This window comes from Artemia sp. Qi Xiang Cuo, chromosome 19, assembly GCF_049724085.1.
Source record: "Artemia sp. Qi Xiang Cuo chromosome 19, ASM4972408v1, whole genome shotgun sequence".
In the NCBI taxonomy this organism is placed as follows: Eukaryota; Metazoa; Arthropoda; class Branchiopoda; order Anostraca; family Artemiidae; genus Artemia; species Artemia sp. Qi Xiang Cuo.
In genome coordinates this window covers 32,161,873-32,181,110 of record NC_142812.1, presented here as the reverse complement: position 1 = coordinate 32,181,110, position 19,238 = coordinate 32,161,873, and the positions used below count along the sequence as shown (strand labels likewise).

Genomic DNA, 19,238 nt, shown 5'->3' with positions numbered 1-19,238 from the left:
AGCACCAGACGCGAAAATAACTTTATACAAGGAATATTATCTTTTAAAAACAGCAGTAGAAAACTAAGTTCAATTGCAGGAAACCACACATCACTTTTTGTCTATGGATGTCAGCTTTGGCAGGACAGGGCCTGGGAAGAGTCATTCCAAAATGATATTGAAGCGCCTTACCCCTTGCAAAAGACAGCTTTTAAAAACTTAAATAGGCTACGAGAATTTACTTCCAAATTAATTCTGATCTGAGCCACATTTAGTTAACTGGGCTGATCACTGATTAGCATGAAAGAAAGGTTGAGATGGCTATGGCATGTTCTGCGGATGGAGGATGACAGATTGCCGAAGATTGTCCTTTTTGGCCAACCGTCTAGGGCTGAACGGAAAGCAGGTCGTCCTCATCTGGGGTAGGAAGATTTCATAAAAAATGATGTAAAGGAAATGGGAACTTCCTGGGAGGGTATAAAGAGGGAAGCTTTGAGTAGATTGGGAGGATGGAGGAGCGTGCGTAGCTGTGTCAGCCTCAGGCAGCTTGGTGTTTTGGAGAGTTGTTAGTAGTAGTAGTAGTAGTAATAGTAGTACCGATTAGCATCAAGAAAAATGTTCGGCAACAAATCACTGACAAATGAAAGCTTGCTGTCCAGCATTTCATGAAAAACTCGTATCTGGCTCAAGGTATAAAATATGACAAAAATGTAGCGACTGGATTAGAACTGATTACTCAAATTATATGGATAAAACTAAAATTAATACATCAATCAGGTTGCGAATCCAGGTGAAGGGTGGGAAGCTGACTATCTCCAGTTCCAGGAGCTATTTTTAATTTCATTGGAACAAACTTTCAGGGAAAAAACAGTCAATTCTCTACACAAAGAAATCCTAAACCTCAGTACAAAGAAAAAAAGGTCATGGAAATTCTAGCCAGTCTTCCCAAAATCTTATATTCATCACTGTTAAAGCCGAAATGAAAAACCCAAGCATTGGGAATTGTTTTGATCTTTCATTAAATAAAACAGAGCACTTCCTTTTATGAGCATAAAAATGAAAAAGATAAAAAAAAGTTCAAATCAGGCATCACATTCAATCCATTTTCCATCAGCTTCATTTTTGAAACAAAGCCTTTCCTTTCCATTAAATGGATCTATCTTCTTCTTAATACAATCTTTAACAAATCCATACATTTCTCTTAATCCAGTTACGAAAAAATCACTTTCAGCTTCTGGTGATGTTGAAAAAATACTAAGAGCTTTTTCATCATCAATCACTTCTAGCAATTTAAATTGTGCAGGTAGGGTGATTTTGAACCTAGGCAAAACTACGCATCCATTTTTCGAATTATAGATTTCTTTTAAACAGAATGAACTGTAGAGCCATATGTGCCGCAAAATGGGAACTGGGCCTCGTCTGTCCTTGTTGATCTGGCTACACAGCACCTTTTTAGCATCAATATCAACCAAAACTCCAGTAACTTTTGGAAGATGAAAAAAACTTTGTTCTCTTGAATTGAATAGACCACAACATACTAGCTTCAAATTAAATCTTGTCTCATGTTTAGCGAAATAATGTAAAAGAAATTTCAAAAGTTCAAAGGAAACACCACTGTTATCACCATAACCACCAACAAGATATAAATCTACTTTAGCTGTTCCAGTAGCATTGGCATCAGTTAAGAACCCAGAAACCATTGAATCGAGGGCATTGTAATCTTGGATTCCAGTATGGGCAAGAAGAACTGTTTCGCCAAAAAAAAGTATAATCATATGACAGGTGGTACTTTCAGATGTTCCTATGTGCTTTATGCTAGAATCTTTTGAATTGACAATGCAATATTCTTCTTGCATTACATACAAGAATCTAGGTTCATATAATTCATTGGGGATAGAATCACTAAATGCAGTCGACGAAGAGTACAGGGGTAAGAAACAGTCCCTTTCTCCTTTCTTAATAACATCCTTAAAAATCTGCTGATATTCCACAGGGGTATCACTAAGAAGAAGCATTTGTACCTGAAAAATTCTAAACAGTAAGTTGAAGAATATCTATATGTGAAAGTATACTTTGATGCCAAGGATTGGCTGTTTCATTTTCAATAAATTTTAAACTAACTTAATGATGACCACAAGAAAAAGTTTTAAGGTTTTAATGCTGAAGCAAATCAAGACAGGGGCTTTTGAGAACATGAGAATTATTAAGAAGGCAGTAATAAAACTTTACGATATCAACAAATTGATGCTGAGAAGAAAAGAAAAACTGGGGAGGGGGGATATGCTCATAGAAATCCATGTTAGTCTACAAAAAACTGTCATACAATTAGCAAGTGTTGAATTCAAAGAATTAAGTAGAATATATTCCAATTAGGTAAGCCTAATTTGTTTATACATCTTAGATAATCCAAGGGAAGATCAGCAGTGCATTGGCTCAATTGAACAGAAAAAATTTCTACTGCCCATGTTCAGTAATAAAAGAGATCATACAGCAGTTATATCTACCATTTTAAGGCATATAAAAAAAATTTTGGAATGAAGAGGGACATAATACTATCAGGTGAAAATTTCGAGACAGCCAATTGATTTAAAACTTTCAAAACCTAATTATGTGGCCTCTTAGTTTGAGAAGCCATAATGCCACACAGTAGGAAAAAGATAGATAAGATATGTACCATTAATCAAAAACCACAAGCTCTAAATGTCCAAATTAGCTTTTTTAAGTAAAACAAAGACAATTAGAACATTCAAAAAACCTGCCACAATAATAAATAAGGCAATGTTCATATACAAAGAAAAATTCAAGCAAAATATAAATGAAAAAAAAAAGATCCAAAAATCATCAAAAGTGGATAAAAACAATAAACAGGGACAGTCGTACTAAAAACAAAAAAAAATAAAGGATAAAAAAGAAATAAACAAACAATGTCCAAGGAAACCAAAATGGAAAAACTATGATGAGTTGTTAATTTTTTGTTGTAAGGGGGACCAATGAATTTTAAAACCCCAAGGTAAAGGAATAATGAGGGATAAGACAGTTACAGGTTGAGGAATAGAATAGAGCAAACAGATTCTGAAGAGGGAGTGTCTCTTGGGAAAATATTTTTAGTGCAAAGGTTAAGTGCTGCATTGCAGAGGCAATGCTACAGCACTGTCTATATTTATTATTTAGTGCTGCCTATATTTATATCTATATTTTTTTTTCCAGAGCTGGTTCACATGGAAGGGATGGTCGTGTAAACTTTGGAGGGGCTCATTGAATTGGAAATCGGAATTTATAGTGCCCTTTTTAAGAATCAAAAGTGGTTGAAGGGCAACCAGCCCCCCCCCCCACACCTTTTTTCCACAAATGTAACCAATTAAAATTTTGAGATAGCCAGTTTGTTCAAAATAGTCCAAAGATCACATAATTGTGCTTCCAGGGTTGACAACCCCCCCCCACAACCTGAGGGCAAGGGTTGTAAGTTATGCAAGCTTCTGATTGTTAACATATAGGCTAAGGTTATTATAAAAGGAGTGGTCATAAAACTTTAGAAGAGGCTCATTCTTTAAAATCAAAATTTTTAGTTCCTTTTAAGAGTCAAAAGTTATTGGGGGCAACCAACCCCACGCCCTCCTTTCCCCCAAATATATCCAATCAGAATGTGCCCTCCTATGCCCTGTTTTCCCCAAATAGATGTGATCAAAATTTTCAGAGAGCAATTTAGTTCAAAATAGTCCAAAGGGAAAGTAACTATGCCTCCAGGGTTGACAAACCTCTCTGAAACTGGAAGTTTTAGTTCCCTTTTAAGAGTCTAAAGTGATCAGAGGACAACCGGACCCCCAAACACCCTTTTTTCCCAGATGTATGTCCTCAAAATTTTGAGATAGCTATTTCGTTCACAATAGTACAAGGATCAAATAACTTTGCTTCCAAGTCGGACAACCCTCTCTAAACCTGCATAGCAAGGGCTGTAAGCTATTTGAGCTGCCCATTGTTAATGTATAATTTTTTTATGGAAAGGGTAGTCGTATTAACTATGGAGGAGGCAAATTCAATGAGACCAAAAGTTCTAGTTACCTTTTAAGAATGAAAATGGATTGGAGGGCAACAACCACCACAAAATAAAAATGTGCCCTTTCCCAAAATAAATCTGAGCAAAATTTTGAGATTGTCATTTTGTTTAAAGTGGTCCAAAATTCAAATAACTATGCTTCTGGAGTTACCCCCCCCCCCCCCAGCACCTGGATTAAGGGCTGTAAGTTATGCAAGTTGCTTATTGTTAACATATAATATTTTAATTAAGGAGTGGTTGTATAAACTTTGTAAGAGGTTCATTTGATTGAAAATACAAAGTTTTAGTGCACTTTTTAAAAGTCAAAAGCGGTTGGAGGGCAAAAAGCCCCCTCTCCCCTGCCTTTTCCCCAAAATGCATCAGATCAAAATTTTGGGATAGCCATTTTTGTTCAAAATAGTTCAGAGGTCAAATAACTGTGCCTCCAGAGTGACACCTCCCGCCAGGTCTCTGGGGCAAGGGCTAAGTTATGGTCTCTGGGGCTAAGTTATGCAAGTTGCCCATTGTTAACATATAATGATTTTTAATAAAAAGATGGAATACTTGATCCTAGGTCCCCAAAAAGGCTTAAGAGTATTAAGGTGAAACTTTAGGGAAATGCTGAACAAAACCAAAACACTATGTTCTTGCTGGTTGTGCAAAAGGGAATATCAGCAATATTTAAAAAACAGCTGATGGTATTAAATTGAAAATTTGAAGGTATGTTGAGAAGATGTTGAAGACATATTAGGAGGAAACCAGCTCCCTCCCACTCCTTGCCCTTTTTAGGCGTCTCTCTGCTCAAAACTGATAAAAATTTTGGACTTGCTGCTCAGTTCAAACTAGTCAAAAGCCCATTTCCAGTATTTATCATTAGGGGTAGAGGAAATACTAAGTTCTGGATGTATCCAAAAAGCAGAAAATTCGCATCCAAAAGCTAAAAGTTTCAACAATAATCTGAAACATTGGAGAATAATGAGTGGTATGCTATGATAAATCAGACGGCACTGTGTGCATCCAGTTTATAAAAAAGGCAAAACATGCAATATTACAAGAATGGCTGATGGTATTAAGTTGAAATTTTTCGGACATGTTGAAAGGGATTTTGAAACGTGGTTTGAGGGCCACTATCCACCTCCCATGCCCTTTTTAGTTGTCCCCCTTTTTCCACAAAACATTCAATCAAAACTTTGAAATAGACATCTTGTTCAAAATAGTCAAAAGATCAAGCAATTATGCCTATGGGGATGACATAACCTACCACAGCTTTGGAGAGAGATGCTGAACACAATAAAACTTGCTGTGTACATGCTTGTTGTTGGAAGGATGTATAAGCAATATATAATAAACCAATAAGGTTAATAAGTTGAAAATTTCAGGGCATGTTCAGGTGGATGTTGAAGAGTTATTGGACATCTAGCCCACCTTGCCCTTTTTAGATGCTCTCTTTCCTCATCACCAATGAAAAAATTTGAAAAAGCAATTTTGTTCAAAACAGTCAAAAGGTCTAGTAACTAGGCCTCTGGGGATGCAATGCCCCCCACAGCCCCCAGAGCAAGGATTGTAAATTATGCAATTTGCGCTTTATTACATATTGGATTTATCACCAGGAAAAGGGGGGTGTCTGATTCTAGGTGTATTTGAAAAAGCTAAGAACATTAAGAAGAAATATCAGGAAATGTTGAGGGGCATGTTAAAATAAATACATAGATACAATGTGCATCCTGTATATCAAGAATGGGTATCTGCAGTACTGCAAGAACAGCTGAGGTTTAAACTTTCAGGACATGCTGAGGAGGATGTTAAAAAGTGGTCAGAGGGCAGCCAGTCCCCCCCCCCCATTCCCGTTTTAGCTGCTTTCCCTCCAAAGATATCTGATCAAAAGTGTGGAGTAGCCATCTTGTTCAAAATAGTTAAAGAGTCAAATAACTATATCTCCAAGGATAATGTAACTCCCACAGCCCCTGGGGTTAGTGTTGTAAGTTATGTAAGTTGCTCATTGTTTATATACAAGATTGGTTACTGGGAAAAGGGGGCACGTTTGATCTTGAGTCTCCAAAAAGGTTAAGAGTATTATGGTAAAACTTCTGGGAAATGTTGAGGGGGATCTCAAAGAAAATCAAAGCACACTATATGCAGGAGGCTTGTCAAAAGGACACAGCAGCAATATCTAAGGAGAGCTAAGGGTATTATTTTGAAGCTTTATTGGCATGTTGAGAAGGATGTCGAAAAGAAATGAAGGGCAACTCCCCCCCCCCTCTTGCCCTTTTATATGTTCCCCTTAATACTGATAGAGATTTTAAAAGCCATTTTATTCAAAATGGTCAAAAATTCTAATAGCTATGCTTTTGGGAATGCCATGCCCCATAGCCTCTAGGGCAAGGAATGTAATTATGCAACTTGTCCAATTTTTAGATGCATGATTTATCACTGGAAAATGGGGGAATGTTTAATCATGGGTGTGTCTGAAGAGGCTAAGGGTATTGAGGCAAATTTTTGGGAGATGTTGACGGGTGTGTTGAGCTAAAGCAAAAGAAACTATATGTATCCAAGCTATCAATTAGATGTATCTGCATTATTTTAGGAATCAATAAGGGCATTGACTGGAAACTTTCAGGGCCACTACTACTACTGCTGCTATTGTGGCCGGGAATGAGAATGGTTGTGACTGCAAATGTGACTACTTCCAACACCACTTGGATGTTTTGACACTTTGACAAAACTGTGATGTTGAAAAACTTCAAACTTTGGCAACCAAAAACAAACAAAAATTAATTAATAAAAGGAACTTTCTTAAAAAGAAGTTTTTCTAAGAAAAGTGAAGAGCCATATTAATTTTAAGACCAGTAGAAATGAATTCCTATAATAATTCAAACTCAAAACAACAAGAAATTAAATAAAAAATCATAGCAAACAAACATACAACAGCTGCTAATATAGATTAATAAATAAACCTTAAAATGAGTAAAACTTAAATTGAATATTCAAATGAAACTTAAAACATGCAAAAATCACTACAAACAAGAGTTTGGGAACTGCCCGTTTCTCCCTCCCTTAATTGTTAAAGTAGTAATGGTATATGTAGGAATGGGGGTTAAGTTCATTTCCAATGCAAATGAATGTTATATTTGGATTAAGGATGCAGTTCTGACTATAGAGGTAAGTTTGTTTCTTAGCTATCCAATAATCCATTAATATAAACATTACCCAATTTTGTTGATACTGTTTTCCCTTATATAGTTTCTAGTACTAAATTTCCACATTATGTATTTGCCTGTCAACACAAATAAATCTGCAGGAATTTTTTCATGAGAAGGTTCAATAATAAAAGTAACAGTTTTATCCTAGTTGTCTCTACCCTATTTGATACAGCTCTTAGATTGACATCATTATAAATAAGGTGACATCATTATGTATAGTTAATTTGCTATGAATAAGTCTTATCCAAGATTCTTACATGCCCTAAGAAAAATAGTAAACTACAATTTTTGGCACCACTTATAAGTTATAGTGCCTATGTTAAGTTCTTCATCTAAGCAGAACCTATTTCTCTGACTAATCCTAATGAAATATCACAAAAACTGATGAAAATACAATGCTTTAGAAACAAATCTGGGCTACATATTTGCACATTAGGGGGGTTGGGGGTAAAGTATAGTGGGTCTGCATTCAAAATGTGTTAGGTAGGCTACAATTATTCTGCACATTATGAAGTAAGAATTATTTTCTAACTTCACACTGTCCAAATTTTTTCATCCCCCCCCCCCAATGTGCAAATATAAAGCCCAAATTACATATTTCCTATCTATTCTGTCACTTGTCTTTTGTTTATCTTATTATAAGCTGAAAGAAACTAACAATGAAACTAGTTATATACTGTGTCAATGGACAAAGAACTTAACATAGGCCTATGTACTATAACATGTAAGTACCCAATTTTTAGTAAAATACAGCAAGACATGGGCTATACAAAACTAAACTGAAAACACTAAAGTGATTGTATTCTTACTTTAATATAGGTCTACAACATTCACTCTTTGGAAATGTTATATTTATGTTTATGGCAATTTACCCCACCTCTTTATGGTCCCATATATAGGGACCACCTCTTTATGGTCCCATATACCCTGAATTGATATATATATATATATATATATATATATATATATATATATATATATATATATATATATATATATATATATATATATATATATATATATATATATATATATATATATATATATATATATATATATATATATATATATATATATATATATATATATATATATATATATATAATATATAATATAATATAATATAATATATATATATATATATATATATATAATATATATATATATATATATATATATATATATATATAAATAAATATAAATAAATATATATAAATAATATATATATATAATATATATATAAAAAAAAAAAAAAAAAATATATATATATATATATATATATATAATATATATATATATATATATATATATATATGAACAAAGGTGGTTTGAAGTGGAGGCCATGGATAAAATTGCAGAGGATCTGGAAGATGCAGCTAAATGGCATAATAGTTATACTGGCATGTCAATAAATTTAGAGGGAGTAGTCAATCTGGACTTGGCCCATTTGAAGATAGGAATGGGGTTGCAATTAGCAATAAGGAAAAAACTAAAGAGAGATGGGCCAAACATTTTGTGAATTTGCTTAACCAAGATAGAGTTGCAGGAAAAAATATAGAGGAAAATGAAAAAGTCTGTGATACCTTGGATGTGAAGGAAGATTTGTTTTGTGAGGAGGAATTAGCAACAGTACTAAAAGGATTAAAGAATAATAAGGCTCCAGGTGCTGATAGGGTGGTAAATGAGTTTTTTAAATATGGTGGCTCTGAGGTTAGAAATAAGTTACTGAAGATTATAAATATGATTTTTGAAAAAGGGGAAGTACCTAACGATTTAAGGAAAACCTTAATTAAGCCACTTTATAAGAAAGGTGATAAAAGTGAGTGTGGTAATTATTGAGGCATTAGTCTGGTCTCTATTGCTAGTAAATTACATAGTAATATGACACTTTTAGACTGAGAGATGCCATAGACAAAGTTTTAAGAGAAGAGCAGTGCGGTTTTAGAAAAGGTAGAGGATGTGTCAACCAAATTATCACTCTTAGGCTAATAATTGAGAAGTGCCTGAGTTTTCAAACACCTTTAGTCCTCAGTTTTAAAGATTATGAGCAAGTGTTTGATTCTGTTGATAGAAGAGCTTTAGTAAAGGTTTTATCCTTGTATGCTATACCAGACTAATACATTAAAGTGATTAGTGCTATGTACGAGAATAACAGTGCTGCAGTTAAGGTAGGAAATGAGGTTAGCAGCTGGTTTTGTATTAAATCAGTAGTTAAGCAGGATTGTGTTCTATCCCCCTTTATATGGATTATTTTGATGGACTTTGTTTTAAGGAGCACAGGAAAGGCAATGGGAGACCATGGAATCAAATGGGGAGGCAAAAGTCTCCTGGATTTGGATTATGCTGATGATTTAAGCATCCTAGATGAAAGTGTGAGCAAAATGAATAAAGTTTTAGAGGTTTTGCTAGTTCAGGGTGTTAGAATTGGTTTGAAAATTAATGTTAGGAAGACCAAGTCACTATGGCTAGGAATAAGTGAAGATGAAAAGGTGACATTGGGTAATGAAAAGATTGATCAGGTGAGCAGCTTCACTTACCTTGGTAGTATTATTAGTAAAGATGGTGGGAGCAGTGAAGATGTTAAAATTAGAATAGCCAAGGCTCAGGGTGTTCTTTCACAGTTAAAAAAAGTCTGGAAGAATAGGAAGATAAGTCTGCAAACCAAGAATAGAAAATTGGTATTGCAGAGGATCTGGAAGATGCAGTTAGAAGACATAATAGTAAAATATTGTACTGGCATGTTAAAAAATTGAGAGGGAGTAGTCAATCTGGACTTGGCCCAGTTAAAGATAGAAATGGGGCTACAATTAGCAATAAGAAAAAAACTAAAGAGAGATGGGCCAAACATTTTGTGAATTTGCTTAACCAAGATAGAGTTGCAGGAAAAAACATAGAGGAAAATGAAAAAGTTTGTGATACCTTAGATGTGAAGGAAGATTTGTTTTGTGAGGAGGAATTAGCAACAGCACTAAAAGGATTAAAAAACAATAAGGCTCCGGGTGCTGATAGGGTGGTAAATGAGTTTTTTAAATATGGTGGCTCTGAGGTTAGAATTAAGTTACTGAAGATTATGAAAATGATTTTTGAAAAAGGGGAAGTACCACCAACAACAGCAACAACAACAGCAACCGTACAAGAAAATCGAAATATATTTTCTTGATTATTATCGCTTCTAACCAGTAGTTGTACCAAACCTATCCTGCTCAAGTCATCCTCAGGACTATACTGTGGTGTTTGTCCTTCCCATAGTATAGTGCAGATGGTTTGATATAATCTATTTTCCCTTCTTATTTTAGTTTTATATTTGTGTTTAAAGCTTTTTCCAATGGGCAATGTTCAGAAGTCCTCCAAAAAAAACGTCCCCCCAGATCCCAAATCAAATTCCATAGTGAAAGATACCCATCCTGGCTGGTCAAGCACATTATCTGAAAGTTCTAATGATGGCTCCGAGTCTGAGAATAGGACAATGATAACTGTAGGTACTAATTCAAACATAAATGATGATAATGGGTTTCAAGAGTTCCTCTCGAGAAGCTCTAAAAAAAGGGAAAAAATCTCCCCAATTAAAAACATGTCCCCTCTCCCTGCCCACTATCACTCCGCCCAGAATTTAGAAAGTTACCTGCAAATTACACCCAGTACCCCCATTGAAATAAAATTGATAACTGCAATAAGAGTTGCAATTTTTAAACTGCTAAAATCAATGTTCTCTCTTAACATTAACCGTGATGGATCTCTGCTTATAGCTGTAGAAGATCAGAAATCAGCAGATACAATAATTAACCTTAAATCCCTTCTGAATATCCCAATTATTGCATCTAATTGGAACCCAAAACAATCACCAACAAAAATTGTAGTTTACAATGTTCCCCCAGAGATATCTACTCAGGAGTTAAAAGAAGGCCTCTCAGATAGGGCTGGAAACACAATCCCAGTTGAGGATGTTACCCAACTTGGAAAACCTAATTCTACTGGCCTAAAAACTAGTAGATCCTTCTTATTCACACTAAAGGATAAAATTGATATCCCAGAAAAATTATTCCTATTTGGGCAAATCAAACCACACAAGGAATACAAACCTAAGCCTATTCAGTGTCAGAAGTGTTTCAAACTGGGACACACGACAAACAAATGCAATGAAATTCTCCAAGAGTGTAGTAATTGTAAATCTTTCCATCCTAAAGAGCCGACAACTTGCAAAAACACCAAGCCTACATGCATCAATTGCAAAGGTCCACATGAATCTACAAATAAATCATTATGCCCTGCATACAAGAAAAGAGCTCTAACACTCCAAATATCAACAGAGAAGGCCATCCCATACCCCTTTGCAGCAATGGAAGCAAATGCTGCCCAACAATACCAAATAAAGCCTGTAATGAAACCAACCAAAACCCCCAAGTCAAATGCCCCAAATGCATCAAGCACCCCATATAAAACCATATCTTCTAAGCCCCCTAGCTCAAATCCCAATCAGAAGGAATCACCAAGCCAGCAAGACTTGTTTTCCAGTGAGATAAGGCCAGCCTGGCCCTCCCTCCCAAGAAGAAACAAACCAGAAACACTACCAGGAATCAATCCCTTAACCACCAAACAGGATGCACTACCAAAAATGCAATCCCCAAATATATGCTTATTCATTCTAAACTCTAATGCAGTTCAGGCCATGAACTTACATCAACTACAGAAAATAAAAATTTTTGCAGAATTGGCAAAAATCTACATTCCAGATGATATGCTCATTCAAGCAAAAAAAGATCTTGCTTTACTTTTAACAAAGCTGAACATTGATACATAGTCATATGATGAATAAATCAACAACACAACATTTATCAGTACTCCAATGGAATTTAAGATCACTCACAGAAAATAAGCTAAATGAACTAATATCATTTATGAATAATAATTCGATTAATATTGCTTGCCTCCAGGAAACTCATTTAACCCAAAATCAACAAATTAAGTCTCTGGGATACACTATCCTGAGAAAGGATAGATCTTCAGAGAGAAAAGGAGGTGGTGTAGCTTTATTAGTTAATAATAATATAAAATTTTGTGGCATCAATTTTCCAGATTTTGAAAATGATGTTGATGTAATTGGTATAAGTGTTTGGCTGAATAATTTAAAAACCTACATAATAAGCTTTTATAACCCTAATGGCCAAACTTCAGATGCCAAGGATTTCTTTAATTATATAAATAATTCTAATATGTTAAAAAACATCATTATTTGTGGTGATTTCAATGCCCACAGCCTTTTGTGGGGGAATAAACCAGCAAATAAAGCTGGTAAATTTATTGAGCATATGACTTCAAATAATAATGAATTAGCTGTTGCTACCCCTCCAAACCTAAATACATATTTTAACCCCAAAAGTGCCAAATTCTCCACAATTGACCTACAAATTGTGTCTTTAAACTTTTTGAACAAAATTTACATAAATAAAATTGATAGTCTGTGTACAGACCACTTTGCTATAGTTTGCTCCCTAAATGAACCTGCTGAAACTTCATCTCATACCTCCAAATATATCAAAGCTAAAGCAAATTGGTCTATTTTCCAAAATAAGCTAAATGATGAAATTACAAGGTTCACCCAAAGTTCATGCATTTCTAACACAACATTTGACACACATGCTGAAGCCTTGACATCTTTAATAATAAATACAGCTAATCATACTATCTCCAGGACAACACCTAAGAAAACATTCCCTAAACAAATTCCTAAAGCATGGTGGACAAATGAGTGCCTAAATAAATGGAAGATAAAAAAGGCAGCTAGGACAGAATTCATAAAAAAACCAACACCTACTACATATTTAAAAAAATTACAAGCAGAATCTAATCTAAAAAGGACTATAATAGATTCTAAATATAAATACTGGAATAATTTTGCAAATAATCTCTCCAGAGAAACGCATGAGCCAATTATACATAAAGTCATAAGCCACATATGTGGGAAAAAGACTTCTCCCAACCCACTCCTGTATGAGCTTATACATAATAATACCCATTATGACAATGATATTGAAAAGGCTAACCTATTTGCAACTCTTTTTGTTAATAAGCTAACGTCAAACAATCAAAGCAATCTGTCCACAATTCCTATGAACCCTAGTTACCAACCACGCCCAGGATCCGAGTACATAACTAATCCATTTTCAATCCAGGAATTGAATAATGCAATACATCATATTAGGTCCAAAACTAGCAGCAGCTATGACAATATACACCCTACATGGATAAAGAATCTCACACCTTCATACAAACAAGAACTGCTAAATTGTTATAATCACGCTTGGGCATCCTCTAGGTTCCCCAATATATGGAAATGTTCGTCCCTCCTACCAATTCTAAAGAAAAATAAACCAAAAGATAACCCTGAGTCTTATAGGCCCATAATGATTACACCTGTGATGGGGAAAATAATGGAGAAAATGATTTATCACAGACTCTTCTGGTTTGTTGAGAAAAATAACATGATCCCACACACTCAAACTGGATTCAGGAAATACCACTCCTCAACAGATGCTTTCATTTTGCTAACAAATGCAATAAATGAATCTTTCTCAAAAAATAATATCCTAGTGGCAGCTTTCCTTGATTTTGAAGGAGCATATGACAATGTGAACCACCAAATCCTTTTAAATAAACTTGCAAACCTTGGAGTACCTCCCAAGCTAGTATCCTTTATTAAATCATTCATAGAAGTGCGAAGTTTCATTGTTTGTGTTGGTTCAGCCTCTTCACCCCAAAAGACAATATCCAAAGGCCTACCTCAGGGAGCAGTCCTCAGTTGCCTCCTATTTGCCCTATATCTCTGGGACATGAACCTACCCCACACGAATCTACAATATGCTGATGATCTGGTGCTATGGTCATCTGGCAACACCTTTCAGATAGCACAGTCAAATCTGCAAAAGTCACTTTTCCAGTTTGAAAAATTCTCTCAACATTCAGATTTACCCATTGCACCCACCAAGTCAAAAATAATCCAATTTCACAGGAAGCGAAACCATGTTAATGCAAAACTAACTCTAAATAAAACAACTATTCCAGAAGATAATAATATTAATTACCTAGGTCTCATGCTTGACCAAAAACTTAATTTCCACCTCCACATTTCAAACACAATAAAAAAATGTTATAGAAAAGCAAATATACTAAAAAGACTTCTTTCCACACCCTGGGGTTGTAAGGAGAAAACCTTACTCCAGTTTTATAAATCACATATAAGACCCCATATTGATTATGGGCTCATTGTATATGGTGCATGTGCAAAGACCCAGATGCAAAAAATTGAAACAACACAAAATGATATAATACGTCTCATATTTGGTCTTAGGAAACCCACAAGCACCAAGTTTCTGCTTATGGAGAGTGGATTAACAACAATAAGGGATAGACGTAGCTTTCTCTTGATAAAACATCTTACAAAAATTGAATCAAATAGCTCACACACATTACATAATTGGTTAAGAAATCCAGCCATGTATAGAGGTATTGCAGATGAGTATGCCAATATTCAAAAGAAGTTCCCTGTACCAGCAAAGTCTATTGCACCTACTTTCCCCCAATCCCCTCCATGGAATTGGTCATTTCCCATAATAAATACTGAATTTTCAAAATGGAATAAAGATTTAACCCCCATTGCTTTTGTTCAGAAAAAATTTGCAGAACTTAATACAATTACCTATAAAAATCACTTCCAACTGTTTGTTGATGGGTCAAAAATGAATGAGAAGGTTGCAAGTGGTGTTTTCCTTCCTCACCTGAACATTGCAATGGGCGAAATATTATTTAATAATTTATCTATAATGTCTGCTGAGTTAAATGCCATAATCATGGCATTAGAACACCTTAAGCATAACCAATCTTTGATTGAAAAATTGAATAATATTATCATCTATTCCGACTCTTTATCAAGCCTTGAGTTGCTGGCCTCAGCTCCTCAATATAAGTTGGATATTGACACTTATCATTGTCTCAGTATTATTGATAATCTTGCTTCAAGTGGCATAAAGACTTACTTTCAGTACATTCCTAGCCACTCTGGCATAAGTGGTAATCATCAGGTTGATGAAATAGCAAAAAATGCTATAAATATTGACCAGCCAAGTGGGAGACCAATCCCAATTAGAGATATTTACCGATGGAGGCTATCAGATATTAATTTTAATAAGATTAATCCTATCCTTTCCCCCTTTCCCAATAAGTATCTTTCTAAAATTTATCATATAATTCGTTCTGGAACAAATGGACTAAATTTCCTTGCATTCTCATATAAGCTTTCTAATTCAAGTGGTTCAATTCCCCTGTCCCCTCTTTGCAGGCATTGTAATATGAATAATGAAACAATTGACCATTGCCTATTTGAATGTAATATGCTGACGTCTGCACAACATACCTTGCTTTCTAAACTGTTAAAATACTTCAAACACCACAAAATCCCACTATCAGTCAAGAGCCTAGCCAACTATACCTGCACACAGAGCATAGAAATCGACATCTATCATCTTATATTTGAACTCCTGGAGTCGAAAGATCTGCTGAAAGATATCTGAATATATCTAATAAATATGAGGCAATCAAGTCAGTAGCTCTGTAGCCCACAGAATGAAGCAAAAGGAGAAGAGCTAAATAGTGTTACTGAAAAGCCCGCCTGCTGTTAAATAGAAGAAGAAGAAGTACCTAACGATTTTAGGAAAACCTTAATTAAGCTACTTTATAAGAAAGGTGATAAAAGTGAGTGTGGTAATTATTGAGGCATTAGTCTGGTCTCTGTAGATAGTAAACTACTTAGTAATATGATACTTTTTAGACTGAGAGATGCCATAGACAAAGTTTTAAGAGAAGAGTAGTGCGGTTTTAGAAAAGGTAGAGGATGTGTCAACGAAATATCACTCTTAGGCTAATAATTGAGAAGTGCCTGAGTTTTCAAACACCTTTAGTCCTCAGTTTTAAAGATTATGAGCAAGTGTTTGATTCTGTAGATAGAAGAGCTTTAGTAAAGGTTTTATCCTTGTATGGTATACCAGACAAATACATTAAAGTGATTAGTGCTATGTACGAGAATAACAGTGCTGCAGTTAAGGTAGGAAATGAGGTTAGCAGCTGGTTTTGTATTAAATCAGTAGTTAAGCAGGATTGTGTTCCATCCCCTTTATATGGATTATTTTGATGGACTTTGTTTTAAGGAGCACAGGAAAGGCAATGGGAGACCATGGAATCAAATGGGGAGGCAAAAGTCTCCTGAACTTGGATTATGCTGATGATTTAAGCATCCTAGATGAAAGTGTGATCAAAATGAATGAAGTTTTAGAGGTTTTGCGAGTTCAGGGTGCTAGTATTGGTTTGAAAATTAATGTTAGGAAGACTAAGTCACTAAGGCTAGGAATAAGTGAAGATGAAAAGGTGACGTTGGGTAATGAAAAGATTGATCAGGTGGGAAGCTTCACTTACCTTGGTAGTATTATTAGTAAAGATGGTGGGAGCAGTGAAGATGTTAAAAATAGAATAGCCAAGGCTCAGGGTGTTTTTTCACAGTTAAAAAAGTCTGGAAGAATAGGAAAATAATTCTGCTAACCAAGCTTAGAATATTAGAAGCTACAGTAATAACAGTGGTCAAATATGGCTCTGAAGCATGGACGCTCCGAAAAGTGGATGAAGATTTGCTAGATGTTTTCCAGAGAAATTGCTTAAGGATTGTTCTGGGTACCTGGCTGACTGACCGTATTTCAAACAATAGGCAATAAGAAAAATGTGGTTCAATACCGCTCTCTAGGGCTATAATGAAAGAAAGGTTGAGGTGGCTAGGGCACGTTGTGCGGATGAAGGATGACAGAGTGCCGAAGATTGTTCTTTTCGGCCAACCATATAGGGCTAAAGGAAAAGCAGGTCGGCACCGACTGGGGTGGGAGGACTTCATAAAGAAAGATTTACAGGACCTGTGCCCCTCGTGTGCAGGTGTAGACAGGGAGGAGGGGACTCGCGTGGGGGTGGAGGAGGAGCGTGCGTAGCGGTGCTGGCATCAGGTGGCTTGGTGCTGCGATGAGTTGTTAGTATGTATATATATATATATATATATATATATATATATATATATATATATATATATATATATATATATATATATATATATATATATATATATATATATATATATATATATATATATATATATATATATATATATATATATATATATATATATATATATATATATATATATATATATGAGAATTTGAGCCCCCCCCCTAACCTAACCCCCACCCCCATATGTGCAAATATATATCCTGAATTAACAAATCTAGGGCTAGAACTCAATTCCAATAGAAATGATTGTTATATTTGTAATCAGCACAAAAAAAGGCATCAAATGGTATATTCAATTTAGTTGTAACTCAGTAATATGATTTGGTAAATATCTACCAATTTTTAAAGGCCATCTAGAGGACCCTCTAGAGGAAAAAGGAGTGGAGGTAGGTCCTTCAAAATTCCTTCCTGTGACATACTTTAGCCTGTGGACCCATCCCTGAAAGTTTCATTTTCCTAACCTAATCCCTTTCCATGATAGCCAAAAGTAGCTAAAGTGGTAAGGTTCTATGAAATCATATTATTGAGTTAGGAATGAAGTGAATACACCATTTGATGCCTTTTTTTTATGCTGATTATGAATATAATAAGAATTTCTATCGGAAATTAATTTCTGCCCCCCCCCCTAATAAGATACATGCAGGGTTAGGTGTATCATATAGGCCTAGAGGGGGGGGGCTGAAAGTAATTTCTAAAAAAAATTCGGTTTATAATTTTAACAAGCTTTAAAAAAGGTATTGAATTGTGTATTCTCATTATTCCTAACTCAATAATATGATTTGATAGAACTTTACCACTAAAGTAGAATTTTACCAGAAAACATCTAGCCTATATGTCTTAAAATTCTACTCAAACAAAAGGCAGTGCATTTTCAGAACTAAAGCCAGAGAAAAAGAAACTGATAACTGAAAATTACCCCCTAATGTTACCGCCACCCCCCTAATTTAGAAATATATACCCTGAATTGGCATATATAGGGGGGGCTGATATTTACTTCTGATAGAAATGATTATTATATTCATAATCAGCATAAAAAAAGGCATCGAGTGGTATACTCACTTTATGCGTAGGTCAATAATATGATTTGGTAGATATTTACCGTTTCTATTTATGAGATTAGGCTTTCAGGGGGATATGGGATACATTAGGCCTATAACAAACACAAAGGCAACATGAAAAGATTTGGCTATAAAACAAGGACTTGAAGGGTTCCGCTTTTACTAACATGATTCCTTCTCTGAAACCACTACTATCTCCTGTTACCTAAATTTCAAACTGCCGCTATTTTCGCCTTGAAGAGATATAGATTAATCGGCAACATCCCGCATTACAGCAATTTGAATTTAATCTCTTATGGGCAGGGTTGCCGCCAGACCAAAACATTTCGTAACGTCCAACTCTTAAAAACGTAACTTTTTCGTAGCTTGTGATAGGAAAGTCTCTTTTCAAGGCAAGGTGCCTTAATTTCACTATCAAGAGCGGTACTTAAAGGGGGGATGGGACATTTTCACCTGTATAATTTGAGAAATATATTTTACGTAATCTCATTAAAGATCTTCCCTCCAACTTTTAAAAGGTGCCTAAAAAGTATACAATAATAACAATTCATGCTTCTTTACCTTCAGGAAATTCCTATTTATTCAACTGCAAGTGCTGCTTCCAGTTTACCTGCACAACATAAAGACCCCCCCCCCCGATGCGTCTATAAAATCCCAGGCTACTATTTTGCATATCTTGTTGTTTTTAATTTCCATTATTGGTGTTTTTAACCAAAAGTTGATGAGCAATACGTACAAAATAAAAGGCAAATCAATAAACACAGGACACTTTAGAGTTTTAGAGAAAAGAAGAAAACCAACTAGATATTTTTATTGCTAAATTTCAATAAATACGATCTTAATAAATCCAGCTTCTTAAAAACACCCAATAAA

General features: G+C 35.0%; 1 protein-coding gene across 2 annotated transcripts; it reads right to left on the bottom strand.

Moving 5' to 3' along the window:
• Positions 1-475: 475 nt before the first annotated feature.
• Positions 476-18,633, bottom strand: LOC148940738 (protein N-terminal asparagine amidohydrolase-like). Of its 2 annotated transcripts, none has more exons than XM_089104951.1 (2): positions 18,571-18,633; positions 476-2,000 (listed from the first exon to the last, which is right to left on the bottom strand). In XM_089104951.1, exon 2 carries the CDS (start codon positions 1,992-1,994, stop codon positions 1,062-1,064), a length of 933 nt encoding a protein of 310 aa, XP_088961077.1. In that variant the 5' UTR covers positions 1,995-2,000; positions 18,571-18,633; the 3' UTR covers positions 476-1,061. The 2 variants fall into 2 exon arrangements, with proteins under 2 accessions (XP_088961077.1, XP_088961078.1); XM_089104952.1 differs by having other exon boundaries at positions 18,533-18,623.
• Positions 18,634-19,238: the final 605 nt, after the last annotated feature.